This window comes from Zeus faber (genome assembly GCF_960531495.2).
Source record: "Zeus faber genome assembly, chromosome: 1".
Classification (NCBI taxonomy): Eukaryota; Metazoa; Chordata; class Actinopteri; order Zeiformes; family Zeidae; genus Zeus; species Zeus faber.
Window position 1 is genome coordinate 15,319,159 of NC_137193.1, and position 21,388 is coordinate 15,340,546.

At 44.0% G+C, this 21,388-nt stretch overlaps 1 protein-coding gene across 1 annotated transcript in view; it reads right to left on the reverse strand.

The window, feature by feature from the left end:
- The window catches only part of LOC307236393 (cadherin-2-like), a gene marked incomplete at its 5' end in the record, with an annotated part of 100,423 nt that overhangs the window by 19,640 nt on the left and 59,395 nt on the right, over window positions 1-21,388 (reverse strand). Inside the window, 8 exons of the mRNA XM_080008802.1 lie at window positions 4,036-4,289; window positions 5,121-5,306; window positions 5,545-5,682; window positions 5,864-6,036; window positions 6,222-6,366; window positions 8,199-8,354; window positions 10,177-10,353; window positions 12,986-13,215. Coding sequence (XP_079864928.1) covers window positions 4,036-4,289; window positions 5,121-5,306; window positions 5,545-5,682; window positions 5,864-6,036; window positions 6,222-6,366; window positions 8,199-8,354; window positions 10,177-10,353; window positions 12,986-13,215 — 1,459 coding nt within the window. The remainder of the gene's footprint in view (window positions 1-4,035; window positions 4,290-5,120; window positions 5,307-5,544; window positions 5,683-5,863; window positions 6,037-6,221; window positions 6,367-8,198; window positions 8,355-10,176; window positions 10,354-12,985; window positions 13,216-21,388) is intronic.

A 21,388-nucleotide genomic window follows, 5' to 3' on the forward strand; every position in this document is an offset into this window, starting at 1 on the left:
ACCCATGTGAATGTTGCCGTGTGACCTACAAGGCAGACAGAAAATGTAGACTTTCTCAATGAATCCATATGGGCGTAGGTGTGTGTATGTGTGTGTAGTTCGTTACATTTACATTTGAAGGACATATAAATGCCAGACAACTTGATAATACCACATGCTTGCAAGCCCTTATGAATCCTGCATCCACCCCTCTACACTGTGGGGGGATTTGATCTCATCACTCTTATATTTCATGCATAATAAAAAAAGATTATTTTCAAGCAAATCAAGGATTGCACAAGTTCTTCCAAAACGCTGCTGCAGGATGGTCGGCCTTCTTCTCTTCCATCACTGAGTGAAAGGCGCGGCGAGGCCACCCTGAGCATTCTCAACAACATACACAAGGATAGTTCATGAACCCCTGCATGGTTTCCTGCCTGCAGCCCCAACACCCACCTACTCGCAGGGAGCGCAGGGAACACGTCGTGCACACGGCGTGCACACGAGGAAAAGCAAAAGACATGAACTCTCCTTTATTCCCCATGCTCTTAAATTATTTTATGCTGTATATGACATATTTATTTTAAGAGTTTATGTTGTTTCATTTCATGCCATGATGTTGATCACTGTAATGTTTGACGCATTTCAGGATTCACTGTTTTAAAACTGGGTTTTTATGCCATGTACCCTTGCCTTGTGAAATTTTCATAGATTAAACTTAAATCTCAGCAAAAGCTAACCAAGAGATAATTTTTTTACAATTAAATTTTTACAAGTCGACAAATATAGAAAAAACATTGCATCGAAAAAATAATCATAATGCTTTGCTAGGCAAGAGAGATTAATTCATTGCAGTTGAAAAACATATATATATTATTATTTTTTCTTTCCTTTGTCTTTTTGCCGATCTCGGAAGCAAAAGCATTTCTTTGAAGCGCTCATGCATGCAACAGATTGTCATTATACAGAGCGCAATGCTGAGTGATTAGGGGTGTCTCATAAAACGAACTGAAACGCATCCAGATTCATGGGCTACCAAGCGATTCAGCGACGATACATTTGAATACGGAACGATTTGGCTCGATTCGATTCGCTGCAATTTCATGGCATTTAGATATCATAAAATCTAATATATTGTGATTCTGATATAGTACAGTATAATATAATATTGTAATACCCTGGATGCGTTGGAGTATTGTTATCATCGGTTATAATGTGTTTTACTGTGGGTGGTTCACGAGTCTCGCAAGAGGGAATGTGCGTGCGCGATCTGATGCGGGGGTGTGTGCGGCGAGACGAGTCGGGAGAGAGAGAGAGAGAGAGAGAGAGAGAGAGAGAGAGAGAGAGAGAGCGGGGAGGGAGAAGTGTTCAGTTGTCGGTTCAACGGCGTAGGTTATGGCCAAAACAGTAGCCTGGAAAGTAACAATAAACCGTGAGAAGTGTGAAATAACAACCGTGTCGCTTCTTCTGCCGTCTAGAACATGCCAATATCATAATCAGTTGAAACCCAGAACGGCACGTTGAGTCAGTGCAAGGTTGAGGCTGAACGGGGATTTAGAGAAAGGTTTTCATTAATTTGGTCTATCCTGCCTCTTGCAGGGACTGCAATCTATTACTTATGGGACTGATTGTCAGATCACATATTCCAATCGCAGACTCTGCTTTCACGCCGAATGGCAGAGGAAGTGATGACACTGCGCTTCCATACCGCCCCCGCGCAGGGGAATTGAACTGTAGCCCCATTTCCTCTTTTCCTCTTTTCTTACTTTGCCTAAGAAGAATCCAACATCGATACTCTCGAAATTCAAAGCACTCTACCGTTGACTTTTTGGGTTCCTAACTCGCACAAGTTGGTGTTTTTTCACTATTTTTTCTTGTCTATATCGTTTGGGAACAAACATGGCGTCCAGGAAGGTGTACCCACACTGCGGACACCGCAGGGAGAAGGGAGACCGCCACCGCTCCTTCACGAAGAGCCTGAGGCAGCTCTACTGAGGACGTCATGGAGTGCCCCGCCCACGGCCAGCCTTCTCTGGCCACCGTCAGGAGACGACGATGTCGGAGGAAGAGCCTGCTTTCCCAGCTAGTGTTAGTGCAGGAGCTGGCCCTCTTTATGGGGGCGTTGGTGTAGGACACACGTCGGGCGGCTTCTGGGAGCTCCCCATTCACATTTGTGCAGTAATTTAGCTGTTGGACGTTACTAGTCCTGCGCTGCTACAGTACCTGCCTTGTTTGGTGTGCAGATTTGAGTGTGTAGGTGCTACACAAAGTATCCCCCAAGCCTTTTCGTCACACATCCATTTGCATGTCTGGGACAGACACTCCAGTGTCGGTCCCAGCCACGCCAGTGGATGTGTGATCGCCATACTGTTGCGTGATAGTGTAAGTAATAAGTAATAGATCGCAGTCCCTGTGATAGGGAACATCCAGGTTGCGAAGGCAACCATGGTTCCCTGAGAAGGGACCAGATCTATTACTTCTCTACGGTACGGTGCCTATTTATTTCTATTTATTTTCGTTCGTTTCTACTTGTATGAAACAAACATATAAACCCAGATCAGGGACCGTCCCGCTTTGCCTTGGATCAGGACAATGGATTGCGTAATCGAGGGGAAGCGATCTCAAGTTCCAGTCCTGTTCCCTATGTCTCCAAACAAAACAAATAATTATTATTTGAAAGTAAGATGACTTCTAACGTTAGATCAGTGAGTGTTCTGCATCAGTTTATTTAGTTTATGCTAAAGTAGAGTTAGCAGCAAAGCTTCACTCAACCAATTCGTAAGTTTACTGGCCATCGACCAGTTCATGGTACATTTAGATCGATGCAGGGGCTCGCGTATCGATGTAGTCGCATCTTTCACGTCAAAGCAGGTTTCCGATTCCTATCAATGAATCGTTACACCCTTATTAGTGATAGACTTAATGAACCGCAGAAGTTGCAAACAGCATAATTATTGCAAATATACTAAAATATAAGAAGAAGTGTTCTTTCTAATATCTAATATTCCAACCCCCCATTCACTAATCATGCTCATCTTTCATATCCATATAAACGCTATTAATGGTCCTGCAGGCCTACAAAATTAATAGGCCATTCATTTTCATTTTCTAAGAAGCTGCTTGCTAGACTTTCACATGTAAATGACAACATGTGCCCAGATTTAATTTATCAGGCCTTCAAGCTTTTTCAGAGTAATTTCTCTATGAATATTGATTGTTCTGTTGCTAGATGACTTCAAATAATACAGCTCTCCTCATTAGTTTTTTGGTTATTTCATTGCCCTCTATTAAACCCACTTACTGTGTGTATGTCGGAGTGGTCTGATTCTCTTCCTCTAAATTAAAAAAAAAGAGCTGAGCTTGAACCATTTACAAAGGTGACGGTGGATTGAATCAAAATGTAATTCATTTTTGAGAAATTCATTTGACAATGCTATTTAAAATATATGGATAAATAAAAGCAGACAAAATATTCTCATTGAATCAAAGACCTCATAAATACCTTTAAATACAAACCTATAAGGACCTGCAGACACACAGACAGCTACATAACTGGTGCTGCATCTTATCATTGCATCTTATTAGTAGGTATTGTCAAGATAAATGTAAAACTTTTTAAGGCCACTTAAACCTGAAATGTATCTATCTAACCCTAGATAGATAGATAGATAGATAGATAGATAGATAGATAGATAGATAGATAGATAGATAGATAGATAGATAGATATTAATCATAAAGTAATACAAAAAATTAGAAAAAAAGGCAATGAACGAAAAATGTAAAAAAAAGTTAAATATACAATAAACCTAAGAATTTACAAGAAATTTGAAAAAAATGTGTATAAATATATAAAAAAAAAATATAAAAATAAATATTAAAAAAAAAAATATATATGGGTATATATGGGTAGGAAATTGTCATAGTTGTTACGGCCTTTTAGACATAAACTTGGATTTAAAGTAAATCAAGACCTTTTTAAGGACCTGTAGACACCCTGGAGAGGTACATACTTTAGATACGCTATTCAAAGCTTAAAAACGGGGTTTGTGTCTGACCTAATGATTTGCCTCATGTAGCGGTCGGGGTCCTGGGCAGTGAAGGTGGTCAGCAGAGAGCCAGACGGCAGGCCCTCCTCCAGCTTGATGGACTTGGGGTTATGGGTGAACTCAGGGCTCTCGTTGACATCCAGGATGCGCACGGAGACGGTGGAGGTGGACTGGCGCGGCAGGTGGATGCCACGGGCCAGCGGGACCTCGTTCTCCGTCACCACTGTCAGCATGAAGGAGCGGTTCATTTCGAAGTCGATGGGCTGGAGTGAAAAAGAAAAAAAAGGTGAAATGGCTAATTGTCGAAAAGGTTGTATCTCCTTTCACTAAAATGTGATTATCACAGGAGCTTAAGTGAAGGAGAATGAAGGTTAATATTAAACGAGTCAACGTGCAGCCATGTTTGTTCTTTGTCGTTGTTAAGGAAGCCTCCGTCTACTTGTACTACTACTTCTTGCTCCAACAAAGCTTTTTTTCTTCTATCCACTGCCCCCTATTGTTCCGGTTAGTACTACTACTTCCTGGCTGGGTATTTTTTTCTCTGGACACCCTTCACTCCAAACACTCCCGTTGATACAGTTACAACAAGACCGCAGATTGTTCAGTTCTTATCGATAAGACAAAATCTGAATTGATTAAATTATTATTAGCAATCGATTAATCGATTAATTAGTCGATTAATTGTTAACATCCCTAGTTGCAAGGTCAATTCACGTAAATTCCTCTAATTCTTCCTCTAATACATTTTTCTGGTTCTTTATTTGTTCGCTTCAGTTGGTGTAACGCACGGTGAGTCTGGGAGAACCAGAAAAGAGCTGAGTTGAATGAAATGGATGAAATGAAATGCAATGAATAAATCTGTCACATTCAGTAAGAATTTTGCTTTGAACTTGGACTTCAGGAATTCAGTCCTCAGTTATTATTTTCAGTTTCGCTCTGCACCTCTTTTGACGGAGTGACTCCTGAATCCTTGTTCGGGACAAACGAATCGCTTGCAACTCTTGCATCTCTAGCTGTTAGAAGGCCACAATAATGAGGACAGTTCTATGGGTTTGCGTTTTATAGCGGTTTAGTGCTAAACATAACTGCCCCACCTTGACCACGGTGAGCAAGCCCTCGTTGGTGGTGGGGTCGGTTGGGACGGAGAAGCGGCCCGTGGGATCCCCGGAGGTGATGCGGTAAACAGCGTTCCAGGCAGAGGTGTGGGGCTGGTCCTTGTCGGTCACGGTTAGGTTGGCCACAATCATGTTGACCCGGTTCTCCTGGACGTCCCCAAAGAACTGAGAGAGAGAGAGAGGGAGAGAAGGATTAGGAGAAGGAGCGATAGAGGAGAGTCTTCAGGACACAAACCACGACTCCTCAAATACCCTTGCCCCCTCATTCAAGACCTTCAACCTTCCTTGTCTGTTGTGTTGTGCCACTGTTGGCTTAGGTTGGCTTTTCTGACATCGCAGTCTAAAATTAACTAATTAACTAACTAAACTAATTAACCCTACACAAAGTGTGTCCTTGGCCTACCATGTCTGTGGTGAACTCCGGCGAGTTGTCGTTGATGTCGGTGATCCTGATGATGGCTGTGGCCGTGTTGGACAGGCCGTAGGTGGGGTTCCCCTCCATGTCCGTGGCCTGTATGATCAGGGTGTACTGCGGGACTTTCTGCATTGAAAATTTAAAAAATAAAATAAAACGAAAACGATTTTTGCACTTCACCATTGACGATAGAATTACTTTGCTCTTCGTCATGCTATTATTAAGTATTAAATGGATTTTTAATTCAGCCCTTAAATAATGTGCAATGCTTTAGCCTTGTTTTTGGAATGGGGAGGCACGCACACACCTCACGATCAAGGCCCGCTGCGACGGTGATGATGTCGCCGGTCTTGTTGTTGATGGTGAACATGTTGGAGGAAGGGCTCTCGGGATTCTGGGAAAGGATCTTATAGCGGAGCATCCCATTAGCCGTCTTGGGGTCATCCTTGTCGATGGCTGTCACAGTCATCACAAAGGACCCTGGGGGGCAGAAACACAGACACACACACACACACAGATAAATAAATAAACATCCAAACACAAACTAATGCATAAATAAAAACCCTGAAGAAAATACATAAACAAGTCAGTCTGTCTTTGTCAATATGTCTGTGTGTGTGTGTGTGTGTGTGTTTTGGTGTGTGTGTATTCTGCCTGTCATTTACCGGGCTTGGACCCCTCAGGCACGGAGCCGTTGAAGGTGGTGTGTGTGAACTCCGGCCTGTTGTCATTCATGTCGATGACGTTGATGACTATGTCGATGGGGTTCTCCACCTGGTTGCCATTCAGATCAACGGCATGTGCTCTCAGCTGTGTGCACACACACGCGCATGCGCACGCACACACACACACACACACACACACACACACACACACACACACACACACACACACACACACACACACACACACACACACACACACACACACACACACACACACACACACACTCTTGTTACAGCCTATCCGTATAGCTTCTGGTCACTGATATGCAGAGTACATCAATCTCTGCGGTTTCAAGTAAGGGTTGAAAGGGTTCAAAACATTGATATTGTTGAGTGTTAAAAAAATTATTTGACAATTGGACTCCACGTTGTTTATCAGCATCCATCAGCCACATTATGTGCTTGATAAAGGTCCTTCATCTAATAAATGGAATGCAGCTCTCTTTTTTCGAGTCCAATAGTCCATGAACCAAAGTGTACCGTACATCACCTATAACTCAATATTTCTGGGAGAAAATAAGAAAGTTTGTTTTAACGGACAAATTGGAACCAGATTGGTAGTCAAGGTTGAGGTATAGGTACCGGTATCGAAAATGATCCAATATCCAACTACTTGAGTTACTTTTGTTGCAGAAAAAAGTGGGTTCAATACAAAGTTCAGATAGAGTTCACTGGATTAACATCGATCTGACGGCAGGAATGGACAAGACACGGAATGTGAGGTTTTGATGGCATTAGAAGGACATGTGGCCCTCAATGCTCCCCTGCTACAACCATTGCTCTTCTCATAAATCTAGACACGGTTCACTCTACTTCTTTGAGTGCACTGTGTGTCCGACGCTTGCAAACATCTCAAATAACTTTTGGCTTAAGACAAGAAGATGCTGTTCAATCAATATTTATTTGATTTATCTCACACTTGGGTACACTAGTATAAATTCAGAAGTGTGCTGTGGAATTTCCACGACAGGTCTTTGCCTTTTTATTGAGCAGCATTTTCTCCCGCGCTAAACGTGCTGAGTCAGACATATGCATTTAACGAACGACTGCAACTTAACGATTTTGCTTCAAACGCAGCCTGTGGTCCAACAGGTAAAGGTCTTACAAAGCGCTAGACATGATCTAGCCTTCTACCTCCACCGCACAAAGAGCGCTTCCGGTGAGACGGAGATAACTGGGGATGTTCCCTTTTGACTTTCTGTGGTTCATCCCCATGAATAAACATGCAAGTGGCACCTAGCACTGACAACTGCATTTAAAGCCATGAATATTCATTACACTTGGCTAAATGCAAATGATCCTGCTGTGTCTCCAGATTTGCACTGTGCACTTGCTTGAGCTGTTGCAAAGATAAAAAGGGTTAGACTCTCTGGGGATTTGTGGGGGTATAACAAAAAAAAATGGTGTGAAAACTGGCTATTAAATTTCATTCTAACTGCAATTCTTTGGATGGATGGACATTTTGGGAGGTAGATAACTTGCCAGCTAGATAACAAGCTGGATAGATAAACAGACAGACAGACAGACAGACAGATCCACCAGCACACCCCAAAGCACAGCAAGATACCAATTGAAACAAGACTGTTCTAAAAATCATTACTGGACAGACTTGCAATTCCTCCAAGTGGCAAAAAAGAGCTGAGAGAAGCTTAAAGGAAGAAAGCTGTAAAATAAACTGTCAATTATCCGTAGTAAATAAAGGTGAAAAATGGCTAGGGATGCATTGATACCAATTTTCAACTACTCAGATCAGATCCATGACTTGAACTGGACAGCGTAGACTTGGATTGTTAGTTCTGCGTCATTGGAACATAATGACTGGCATATAATCTGTTTTTTTTTCCCCCCACTCTTGGGAGAGAGGAATTACTTAATATTGGTTCTCGACACTTGAACAGGGTTTTTCGGGGGCCTCACATGGAAGTTGGAGATGTGCTCTCGGTCCAGGGGCTTGGTCACCGACAGCTGCCCCGAGATGGGGTTGATGATGAAGATGCCCGTGGGCGGCTGGTCGGCCCCGGGGCCCGTCACGCTGTAGCGCAGGAGGCGGTTCTTGTCCCGGTCCGAGCGGATCTGGAGGGGTGGAGGAGGTAAAAGCTGATATTAAGCACATGTGTGACGACAGACTGTGGGATAAGATGATGACGTTGCGGAGATGAAGGGAATGAAGCAACAGATGTGATGTGATAAGGTAAGACTTTATTAATCCCCTGGAATCCTGAAACTCTTAAGAAACATGAACTACGAGAAAACCAAAAATATTGCCTTGGAATCTAAAACAAAATACCCATTTTTTCCTACTCTTCTATCGCTCAAAATCATAGTGGAATTGAATTCCTTTAATGGTTCAAGGAATGCACTTTTCTTCCCGTGGCTCACATTCTGTCAGATGAAGCAGCGACTTCTTGTTTCTCGTTCGCCACTAATGATACCTTAAACATGTTCCATCCCTTCCAAGGACGTTGGAACAGGATGCGGGGTGTAGTATTCCTCGCCGAAGATAAGACATGCACACAAAAAGAAGAATGAGTCCCTAGTGTGCAACAGATAACAAAACTCACTCTTCGGATCGTATCATGGTTTTGAGTCACGGGTCGGATCATTTATTCGAAGCGGCAAAAAAAAAAAAAAAAAAGAAAAAAAGAAAAAGGTTTGACAAACTTTGCTTTCCATTTATTCTGTGAAACGCTTAAAGCGAAGAACTTTTTCAATACTCAATTGTTAAAATAAACTGCAATATGAGGCATGCATGATACCTTCTTCCCCAGTAACTGAATTTAGTTCCAGTAACAGTAACCAGTATCGTGTTCAATTTCTCACGTTTATAACGATTAAATAATAATTAAAAATTTCATGAAAATCGGTTCAGAATGAAGCAAGTTACAGTCGTTGTTGAAGAGAAGTCTGCATCTCTGAATACACAATTCTATTCAAATATATGTCTTATTTTCAGCACTAACCCTAACCCTATCGAGTCTTGATTTGTAAAGAAAACAGTTGTTTCTCAAAAAGTAACTTTGAGTCCAGTCACATTAATCATCATCATTAGAAATAGTGCAATTTTTTTGTAGTGGAATAAATATAAACAGAACATTCCATGGATAAAAGAAATCCTTGGGAGCCGTGAGAGCCAAACTTTTCAAAACGGCTGCAAGTGCGTCTCTTCCACTCCGCCTTCTGCGTCCGCTCTGGACGTTCTTCTCGAATCTGACTTTTTTCCCCTGATTCAATTCATCATATCACAGCATCCTGTTGCGTTCAACATTATTATCTTATCTTCGATATCACAATCCAAATCATACCCAGTACGTTAACTACTCTTATGGAGCGCCTGCCGGTGCGTAGCGCCACTTCTCACAAGCTGCCGGTCTCTGTTCCGCCCTCTCAATTGGCCGAATCAAGTGGACATATTGAAAAATAGATCATTTCATTCAATCGTAGCACACTTTTTATTTTAATTATTAGAACGCACAAGCTGCTCTCCAGTTGAGCTCCAGTTCCTGCGGCACGGGCTTCTCAATTTTGCAATTGATCCGTGGTTCACATGTGCGCCGCAGATCAACGATGTTCTGTTACACCACTACTCCCTAAGATTCAATCTGTCCTCCGGAAATGAAAAATGAAAAATAAAAAAATAATAAAAATTCAATTCAATTTCAAATTAAAACGCAAAATTATTGAAAAATCTAAGGTAATTTAAGTCCTCTAAACCAGTGTAGTTTTAATGCTTTTCACGTTTCAATTCTTGTTGATTTGGCAGAGTTCACATCAATTTGTGGCTTAGCGTGTACGTGCATGAGATGTATTTCAGAATCATTTAATGGATGAATGGATGATGATTCCACAGTGAGTGCATTCGAACTTATGGCCAGGCAATGGTGTGGCGGCACCTCACCCTGACGAGCTCCTCGGGGAACTGTCCCCGCGAGTTCTCAGGGACGTTGATTGGTGGGATCACCCAGTCCCTCTTCATGCGCCGCAGAGAGCCGTCGCCCCTGACGATGATGCTGCGCCATGGAAACGCAACCTCCCGCACCTGCCGAGGGGCCATTTCGTCTCGGCTCTCCACCTGCTGAACGGAAAAAACAAGCGGTGAGGCGAGGACTGGTGCATGAGGACTGGTGCACACATATTATTCCATATCTGTGTCAGCGGACCCCGGACCCCGGTCCGTCCATGACCCCATGTGTCCATGTCCAGCCAAAGAAAGACTCGCTGGGCCCCCTCTAGACCCCGCCGTAGGGATTATTCCTCGTTTGATAACAGGTACAGGAACAGGTACAGGTTTGTACAAGGTACAGGAACTAAATAAGAAACCATTAGGCACGGAACCTTATGAAAGGGGTGCGTACTTTAGGGACTGCCCCTTAAAGAGCTCTTGGTTGCCTTCCAGCCGCACCTTGGAAGCGTGGAGATCAGGAGGAGGTGCTACACCTTGGAAGCGTGGAGATCAGGAGGAGGTGCTACAATGCTTGAACCTTGTTGCTGGTCTATAGGTTGCTGTATTTCAGGTTCTGGATTTCTGCTGTCTTTAAGAAAACGAAAGTAGAGCGAGGAAGCGAGTACCGCCTCCAAGGTTCCCCTGAAAACATACCAGCTCGCTGATGGGACCATTTCTTGGGACAGGGAACTATCCAAATTGACTCAATTTTGGCTCCTTCCTGTTGAAAAAGGCCTATGTTCCTGGGTAGTGGGAACTAAGTTCCTGGAATTTCTGAGCTGCATCAGAACCATGTTCTGTAATTTAGTTTGGTTTTCCTGGTTTTCCTTCCAATTCCACTGCTGAGTCCTCCTCTTCCAAAACAGCTTAATCCACCACTTGTCGTCCTTCCCATAAACCTAACTTGGACAAAAGTAATTGTTGGTATAATGGATAAACCATGAGTTTACCACAGGTTAACCACAATGCATGCTAAGCCAAACACTTTCTACAAAACAAGTTCTCCGCTGAGGCAATTTAGGGGTGAAGTCACTAGTAGTTACGCGACCCCCACCCCACCCCACCCGGCTAGCAACACCATCATCACATCCTCCAGAATTTACCTGCTATTCCTCAAGAGCCATGAACTTGAGGTCAAAAGGTTTCTTTTAACAAAGTACGCATTTCCTCAAAGTACACAATTCCTCATTTCCTTAAGAGTTCAATAAAGAAAAAACAGTGGGGTCACTCTCAATGTGTTTTCAAAGCAACTGCTCACTTATAGTCACCGCTGCATGTGAAAACACCGCCAGCTGCTCCGCCTGACTCACTATCTCTCCACAATTAGCAACCTGCAACCCGTCACCCGGCTATAGCAGCGCCTCCAAGCAGGGACAAGCAGATTCCAAAAAAAGGTACATGTATACATGTATTATATTGTGTATCTTAAGTTGGCCTTGAAGGAAAGTAAAGATCTTGCTCTAAATCCATCACATCAGCCACGTCCGTCATTCTCCCGTCATTCTTGCATCACCGACATTTCAAAATGTCATTATCGAGTGACCTCCATGTGTGCGCCGCAGATTCAGATCAGGGCCGAGGAGCGTTGTCGTGCTTTTACAGGTGTGAACCTCAGGCGTGAGGTTCCCAGATACTTATAGTGTCCGTGGGCCTGAACAGTGCAGCACTTAATTTGTTGTCATACGAACAGACAGCACTTCCGTCGCCCTGTTGGCAAACAACCACGGCGAGAACAGGAGAACAGTCAATGGAAGCTCCTGGTGGCTGACACTGCCGGTAGGTGACTTCCTATAGCATCACGTGGCTCCCAGCAGCAAGTACACACAGCCTGCTGTGATGTGAATTCCAAACACAGAAGTCGCTAAAAAGCTCCACGCAGAAAGTCCTCAAATCGACCTCTCCAAGCTCAATCAGCAGCCAAAATCCTTACATAAGGTCTACATCAGTGTTTTTCAACCCCCAGGTGTGCCGAGAAAATGTTTCATATTCCACTTACAACAAAGACTTTAAACTAGCTACTGTATTGTGTTGCAAGATCAAATTTGCAAAGCTGTACTGAATAATCAAATACATCAGCTCCAGCTGAAATAGCATCTCTGTGTTCATCAGAACAAACTCAAGTTTCTCACTGAAAGTGAAGACAATTAGAGGTGATGAAAGGTTCGACTCTATTTTGAGATTCAGTAATTGACGAGTCACTCGATAAAAAGTAAAGAGTGGTTCAATTTTCTGACCCTTTGTTTGTTAGATTCAGTTGGTGTCACGCACGCTGAGCGAGTGACGACCTCCTGAACAATGAATGACAGTCAGAAGAGTCGGTGGGCTCTGTTGTGAATGGAATTCTGCAAGAATCATTTATTTCCTTCAAAATGAAGTATTGTGGTGCAATGTATAAATCAGTCACATTCAATATGAATTATGCCAAAAACCTCAACCTTTTTTCTTGCCTTGAACTTTAATGAAGTCCTAAATGTGTGAGTTGGACATTCACTTGCTCTCCCAGTTTTTTGCCCAAGTAAACCCCGACTAACAAGTCAAAAGATTTGATTTGTATGAACGAATCGCTCCCCATCTTCCATCACTATCTAGTGGTAGGCTACAATAATAAGCATTTTTAATGGTCAACAGGATAGTAGTGTGCCCTGAGATTATTTCATTGTTTCTGCCGTGGCAGAAAAAAAGGTTGGGAAACACTGGTCTTCATTACAATCAATGGGAGTCGGTGGGTTTTAATCCCCGCCTTGTAATATTCAAATAACTTTACCTGTTTTGACGTTGCTTCTCCACCGCTGGAGCGAATGATGAAGTGCACGTGCATCTTCCAGACCTGCTTGGACCGCGGGTCCCGGGCGTAGACCACCAAGGGGGTATGTCGGATGTCGGTGAGGCGGAGGGGCCGCAGGGCGCGGAGGACGCCGTCCGGACCCACCCCGAATTCAGACGCATCCTTCACCTCGAATGAGACGCCTCCATGGCCACAGTCTGCAAAGCTCACTGTAAGAGACACCGAGAGAGAGCGAGCGAGAGAGAGAGAGAGAGAGAGATTTGGAGTTAATATCAGGAGATGCACATCTGGAATAGGTTAAAGAGACGCCAACAAACTAACGCTTATGACAAAGGACTTGGCTAACAGCATCGGGGGCCAGCCCTCCTTCACATTTGACCGTTTTCATTGATGCAGTCGAGCGCACGATGGCCAAAGTCCAGAATGTAAACTCTGCATAGATTACACGCTACAATAATACATCAAGTGAGCTCACAATCTATCTGCCAGGGCAAATTGTGAAGCAGCAGCCTCCATGTGTGAGCATGTGTTTGAGAGAGAGAAAGATAAAGAAACTGAATCAGGGGAAGAGAAGAACTGTATTGTGCATATAACAGCATTTATTTAATTAGGTCTTAGGACTACGGCTACTACGTGGTTTTAATGGCTGCTGCAGTTCCAGGCTCCATTAGTATTCCAAATCCATTTAAAGCCAAACGACCAGTGAAGTATGCAGTGGTTGCTGGTGGTTACGCCGGAGAGTTCAAGTAGTATTAAAAAAAACCACAACCTGGGGTCTTTGCACAAAGTCTCACAAAGACACCATGCACAGGCTGGGTTTCAATTCAAAAGTCAATAGTTTTGCGCAAATCGATCACAGTAAATAGAAGATGCACGGTTGAAGACACCATTCCAGTACAGTGAACATGCAGGCATACACACAAATGTCTAAATTGACCATTTAGATTTGGTCTGGTGGAAATGGCAGCATTTTAGGAGGCCATCTAGCATTTTGGCTGGAGCGCCTCGCCTTGACGCCAGATGTGGCAGAGCGCAGTCAAATCCCTGCTAGTCGGGTTTGAAAGGGGATATTTTCAGGTCTAGTTTTAGAAAGACTGTCGGGAGGGGGGGGTTCCAAAATGGCTTGTGCGGTCTCGGGAAGTCCTCGATGAAGGCACAGAGATCCTTTTTAAAAAAGGCTCGCCTTCATGTAGGCTTTGTTTTTTCCCCCACTCCGGGCTCTCTTCCCTCTTGATCTTGTGACCATCGGCAGTCTGCATCGGAAAGCCTCGGTGCATAACTGAGAAGGAGAGTCGATATTAAAACAACGCTGTTAACAAACAAACAAACACACACACACGAAACGCCTGCCCGCCCACCCGCCCGCCCGCCCGCCCACACACACACACACACACACACACACACACACACACACTAGGTTCAGAGCGCTCACACCCGCCTGTCGCCGCCCTTTAAGGCTCTGTCTCTGGTGTGGTCACACGGACCAGACGGGGGTCACTCTGAAACGGCAAATTGGGAGGAAATGAACACCACTACCTACATACAATACACACAAACATACATATAGACACACCCTGCCAACCTGTGTCGGGGATAATGTGCTACCAGAACATCAGAGTGATACAAGACCAAGTCGGGGGCTAATTTGCAATAACGACTGGCCGGCTTTACTTTACACGGCTACTCACTAAATAAAATAATCGGTTGAGACCAAATACTGAGTTGAATTTGCCCAGAACGACTGCAAAGCTTCCGCTTCCCAGCTTCAGCTCAGAAAAATAGTCCACAACAACGTAGCTAACACTGCAACAGCATAGCAAACTATTCGCTCCACAAAAGAAACGTTGTCCTCGATATGACCAACCTATTCACTTATACCTAGGTTCTTAACTTAGATATTATAACGATTTGGATATTCGGCATTCACCTCTTCCATGTGTTCCAATGTAGCTTCAATGTGGCGTCACAAGACGTCGCGACTAGCCTGTGTCAGCCTTAGCATGTAGGCAGCGTGACATCAGCGTTAGGGCCAAGCGGTTGCCCGTGACAACGGTTATTATTAACAGACGAGGCTACTGACCAATCAGAATCAAATAATCCACAGAGCCGTGTAATTAACAAAGAAACAAAAACAGTTATTTGCCATTAAACACTGTACATAGATGCATTCATTTTCATACAGAACATATACGTATATTACTTATATATTATGTTCCCTATATCTTTTCTATATGTGTATATACAGGTTGGAGATATTTACAGGTTATTCAATGTTTTACTTCCTACTTTGTATCGCATAGCCCTTGGAGTTTCCTTTATCATGTCCCAGCGCCCTACCCATACGACTGCACATGGCAAAGAAGGAATCTCGAATCCGGAATAATCTTGACTTATCTGTCTCCAGCTACGCAACCTTTAAAAACACATGTGGGGAGGAACACCATGAGCCGGAGCTACACCTAATGACCCCCAGCTCGCATCAATACCCAGCTCGGTTCGGGCACTATGGATTTTCTTTATTTTGCGGAAGGACTTGCAGAGGAAACCAAGTAATGAGATTAAAAATGATCCAAAAAATAGCTCAGTAACTGTAATAAATGGGGGGGTCGAACGAACAAATATATATACATACCGGAGGTGGAAGACAATTAATGTTAAAATCTCAGCTACATTTCTTTTAAATTGTTGCAGCCAAAGTCGTTTCTTTGCATGACGTGTAAAACTAAAGTTAAAGTAAGTAACTACAGCAGGTTTTTGTTGTGTGCAAAAATGCATTTCCAAGGAAGAACCTCCCAACCTTGATAGGGTTTCTGCAGAATGGAGACAGAAGTTACATTTCAGACCTTTTTAAGACCATTATGAATGTAATTTAAAACCTATTTCCCGTCCACACAGGAAGTCCAACAGGTTATATATTATGATATACAGTGGTACCTCGATTTACGACTGCATCTACTTACGACTAATCCAAGATACGAGCAGCGATAGTTGCAAAGATTTGTATCGACTTTCAACCGACTGCTCCAAGATACGACCGTAGAAATTTGCAGTTGGCGCGTCGGTGGCCAGTCAGCAGTCAGTCAGCAGTCAGTCACCAGGCGACCTACATGGTGTGTGCACGTAGTTCGTGGCTTGTCGATATTTTTAATATTTACTGTGTTTGTGCTGTCTTTGTTTATTTTCACCCTTCTTGATTTCAAAATTTATATGGGAAAAATTGCTTCGACATACGACTGTTTTAACATACGACCGTTCTTATAGAGCCAATTACAGTCGTAAGTCGAGGTACCACTGTATTATATATATTTAAATACACTTGTGGAGGTGGCCGGGGTGGGGAACACCGTCACGAATGACAGTTTTCTGCGTTCCTGTGAATGCAGCATCTCTTCTGAAACAAACTACAGTTTTCCAAGTCCCCATAAACGCGGCATCACTTCCTGCTGTCTCGCGACCCGATACGAATTTTCCAAACGTAGGGCCGCGGCCGCGTCTTCTAACCTACTGCAACCTCTTCGGATCTTGACGATTCACATCAGCCCCCCAAACGGACGTGAAAAAAGCGCCGTTTCGTTGGAAAGCTAGTTGTTTGCCTCCCTGAGCTTCATAAGACCTCCGCAAATCGTGCTTCAGACATTTTAAGGCCTAAAATTCTTATTATTAAGACTTTTTTTAAGGACCCGCAGAAACCCTGCCTGAATACTGTGTGAGCGGCTGGCTTGACCGATGCGGGGCCAGATTGAATCGATAACAAGCCGGAGAGAAATGGCTCATAACAATTCTTCCTCATCACCGGCCCGGGGGGAGGCTCACACACACACACACACACACACACACACACACACAGACACACACACACACACACACAGACACACACACTCTTACACTAACAAGTCTTTGTCTCTGACACACTAACAAGGGTTGACTGGTGCACACGCGGCTGCTGCCTGGAGCTGTGGCGCTGGTTGGGCGGAGCGGAAGGAAGGGCTGAAAGCAGGAGCGTTTTTCTCTGGAAGACAAGGCAACACCGCGCGTGCACTCGTTTGTCTGGTTTGTTTTTTGCCCCCCCCCCCACCCCCCACCCCCCGCCTTTTTTGGTTTATTTTTTTGCCCGTGTTTTTTTCCCTCTCTCTCCCTCCCATCATCTGTTCTCTCTCTCTCGCCAAGGTTTGTTTTCCCTCTCTTCCATTCAGGGCTCCAACTCTACTCTCCCTATTCCCAGACTCCTTCTGTCTCCATCTGTCCATCCATCTATCGTAACAATGCAAACATACAGTATGTTTACATTGCCAAGAAAATGGGAAAAAAAAAATTAAAAATAAATGTTGATACAACATAACGTAAATGTAATTAAGTAAAGATAAATCTAAAATAAAGAAGATCTGAATTTGACTCCATCCATCCATCTATATCCATTCATCCACCCATGTCCATCCATCCATATCCATCCATCCATCTAAATCATCCATCCACATCCATACCTTCATCCAACCGTATCCATCTATCATCTACATCTCTCCATCCATATCCATCCATCCATATGCATCCATCCATCCTCCCATCCATATCCATCCAAATCATCCATCCATATTCATCCATCCATATGCATCCACCCATCCATATCCATCCAAATCATCCATCCATATCCATCCAAATCATCCATCCATATTCATCCATCCATATGCATCCACCCATCCATATCCATCCAAATCATCCATCCATATTCATCCATCCATATGCATCCACCCATCCATATCCATCCAAATCATCCATCCATATCCATCCCTTCATCCAGCTATATCCATCTATTGTCTACATCTGTCCATCCATATCCAGCCATATCCATCCAAATCATCCGTCCATATCCATCCCTTCATCCAACCCTATCCATCTATCCTCTACATCCGTCCATCCATATCCATCCATCCATATGCACCCTTCCATCCATCCCTACCATTCATCCATCCAAATCCCTTCATATCCATCCATCCATCTATCCATTCATATCAAGAAAACACTTTTCATGCACAGGGCTAAAAGTCCCCACAACACCAAGAAATAAACTAAAAGATTAAAATGGTGACATATATCATTACCATGGAAAAAAACATTGACATCACCTAGCCCCTGGTGTGTAAAGCAGAGCGTCAAAACTTTCCAAAAATGTCAGGGTAAATGACCAAAGGGCGGCTGGCGAGGGCACACGCACTGATTGCACCTGACTTTCGGGCGTATTCTGTCCGTACAGCGCTTGACATTGTGAAACCGACGAGCCTATCGGTGGGAGGCAAACCGTGATAAACGTCTTGGCGAAGGGGGTACAGCGTTCAAAGAGCGCCCACGGGCACGGAGGGGAGTTTGAGGTGCACACACACGCACACAGCCTGCCTCCTCGTGTTAGGGAACGTAGACTTTGACGATGTTCCGAGGCGGAGCCAATGTGAGCACGAGCAGAGTAAATGATATTTCACATGACAGAGGATAGGGGGCAAACTTGGGAGTTCTTTCCTCTGCCTCCTAATCCAAGTCTCTCTATCTCTCTCTCTCTCTCTCTCTCTCTCTCGCTCATAAACCATTCAATAACATAAACGGTATAATATCAAATTACAAGATGAAAACACTGTCAGTGCTTCCTTTGAGACCGATGTTAATTGAGAGCAAATGAGGAATGCGGAGCTGAGCAAACCGACAGAATGCAGAACAGTGTGTGCAAGTGTGTGTGGGTGTGTGTGAGGGAACTTAATCGATGTTTATTAAGCCCTAAAAGAACGTATTCATCAGATTCCCTTTCTCCCTCTCTCCATCTCCGTGTACATTCATAATTAGAGCTATTTTCTTCTCTGGCAGGCTGTTTTCCAAAATGCTGGCCTCCCCACCCTGCCCTGCCCTCCAAGTTTCTCTCCATGAAATGCTGCATGGAGAACATTTTCAAGGAAATTTTCCCCAGCCTTTGATTCCAAAATATGGTTCCCTAACGCTACATCTGAGCAACTGTCGACCCAGAGACAGATGAGACAAGGAGCAGGAAATACCTCAATATCGATAATTTGACAATGTTTTGGGGATGACTATTGGTGCTTTCATGAGATATTCACACACAAGAAACACAAGGAGGTGGAGGCGGTAACAGTCGAGCAAGTTCAGAAAATTGTATTCAATTTCTGAAATACAGCCTTAAATATAATATCTAACTACTGTATTTCCTCAAATATAAAATGGTAGTCAAATAAAGACCGGGCTTCTAATAAACATGGGGGTCTGTGGTCGACACAAACAAATACAAGCCTGCCTCAAATACAAACCTAGAGAAAAACTGATGGGAGCAGCGGCGCTGTTCTGGTGCGGAGCTCAGCTCCCAAACAAAGCAAATAAAACAGTGTTTTCATTGTGCATGTCTCAAATTACTACATTTCTTACTGCTGCATTGCAGATGGCTCTTGCTCTCCAGCGCTGCGTTTAAGGGAAACTCGGAAAAAGTAATTCCCCCGTCAGGTACCACCACAAGTGCAATGTTTGGATGGCATAAAATAAAAATTCATACTAAAATATGAACAAATGTAATTATTAAAGAAAGGGAATTTGATATAAAAGTCCGCCACTTATATAAGCCTGCTTCCAATAAAGGCCTGGCATCCTCTGCAGTTGATGTAAATAGAAGCCCCGGTCACAATTTGAGGACATACAGTATGGTATACTATACTATGCTATTTCATGGAGAATGTCATGTAAATTTTCCTTTGATTCCAAAACATGGCTGATAGCTAGTTTGCCAGTGTTACATCTGAGCAACCGTAAGCATCTGCCACGAGTGCTGGTGGGCGAATATTCTCAGATTCCTTGGGCGATTATCGCATTCCAGACGTCTCGCTAAGCCCCCTGTGTCGTAGCCTGTAGCCGTCCGATTAGCTTGGTGAAGCGGGGCCCTCATTAGCCTCCGTCCTCCCCTCCCGTCCTCTCTTTGCTGGCGTTCTGTTTTGCCTTCCGAGCGACTTCATCATCGTGCCGTTAATCTTCCAGGGTCGAAGAGACTCGGGGACCCCAGAGAGCCCCTTTCTCACACCTTAAAAAGTCCTCTTTCTTGCCCCAGAACGGCGCGTGAATCCACACGTTGTTGGCTTCTACACACCTTTGATTGGCTTTCACATTCGCTCAACCCCTGTAGACCACGCCCCTCTGTCGTCAAAAAGAATCACGCGTCTCCCGATTATTGGTTGCGAGGGAATTTTCGTGGATGAGGCCGTTTTTCTTGCCATGCCTGGTAAGCACCAGAGGGTCTTTAGCTCGGATTTTGGAGTCTCAGACACATTTTCTAGCTTTTAAGAGAATCATAAAGAAATCCCATGCCTTAAGGACTTAGGACTCTTTGGAGAGTATCAGGTTGGTTCAAATCTTGGCTCCTATGAAGTGTGCTAGAATCTAGAACGTGTGGGATCCTGTCTGATCACCCACCCTTGGTAAATCCTCGGTGTATCCATTACTGGGATGGAAACCAAGTCTTTCATTTGGTGATTTCGTTTTTTTATGTCTTCTGAAATTCTTTTGATGTTTCCCCGCCGATACCCATTTCCTCTCTGTGCGCTCAATGCTTCCTTTTGCTTGAAAAGTTTCGCCTTGAGTATATTGACACCTACCCCAGGGAGACTCGTAACAATTTGACAGCGGTGGCGATGGCTAATTAAATGTACTCACCTTACTGTATTTGAGTACATTTATATTTATTTGGGATTGGTGCTTTGAAGCTGATGCAAAGGGAAGAAGCCCCATCAGTAATTAAAGACTTGATTTCAAGGCCTAAGTGGCTTGTTATGTTACTTCACAACTAAAAGCCTGCATTGGTTATAAGCACATGACCCACATCTTTTCAATCAATACTCCACAGCGTTGGCCTGGTTGGCTTTCTCACCTATCGAGCTGCACCCCGCCCTATTCCAGGTGAGCGAGGTTGCCGATATTTGGAAGCCCAAGACGCACTTCGATCAGGGGGAAATCCCCACCTATCCAAACAAGCCCGGGGAGCGAACCGCCTCCCCGAGCTCGATTTTACCAAAGCAAACACAGCGGGTGTGAAAGAGTCCTTTGATGCTTTGAATGCCGCGCCCCAGAATCCCCTGCAGGGGGGTGTTGGGTCATCAGATAAGCAGTGTAATGGGCCGTGACGCCATCGAGCTGCGAGCCTTCAAAAGGCCTGTGCGGACTTTGTAGAGTTGGGATTGTTGATGCCCCATCATAGCAGATTTGCCCACTGACCTCCCTCAGAAAGTAATATCCCAAGCCATTTTTTTTATTATCAACGGGCTGTATTTATTTATTTTTGATCCCTTGTATGTTCAATAGAGATGCGGTTGATAATGTGTTCTTCCGCTACCTGTCACTAATTCATAT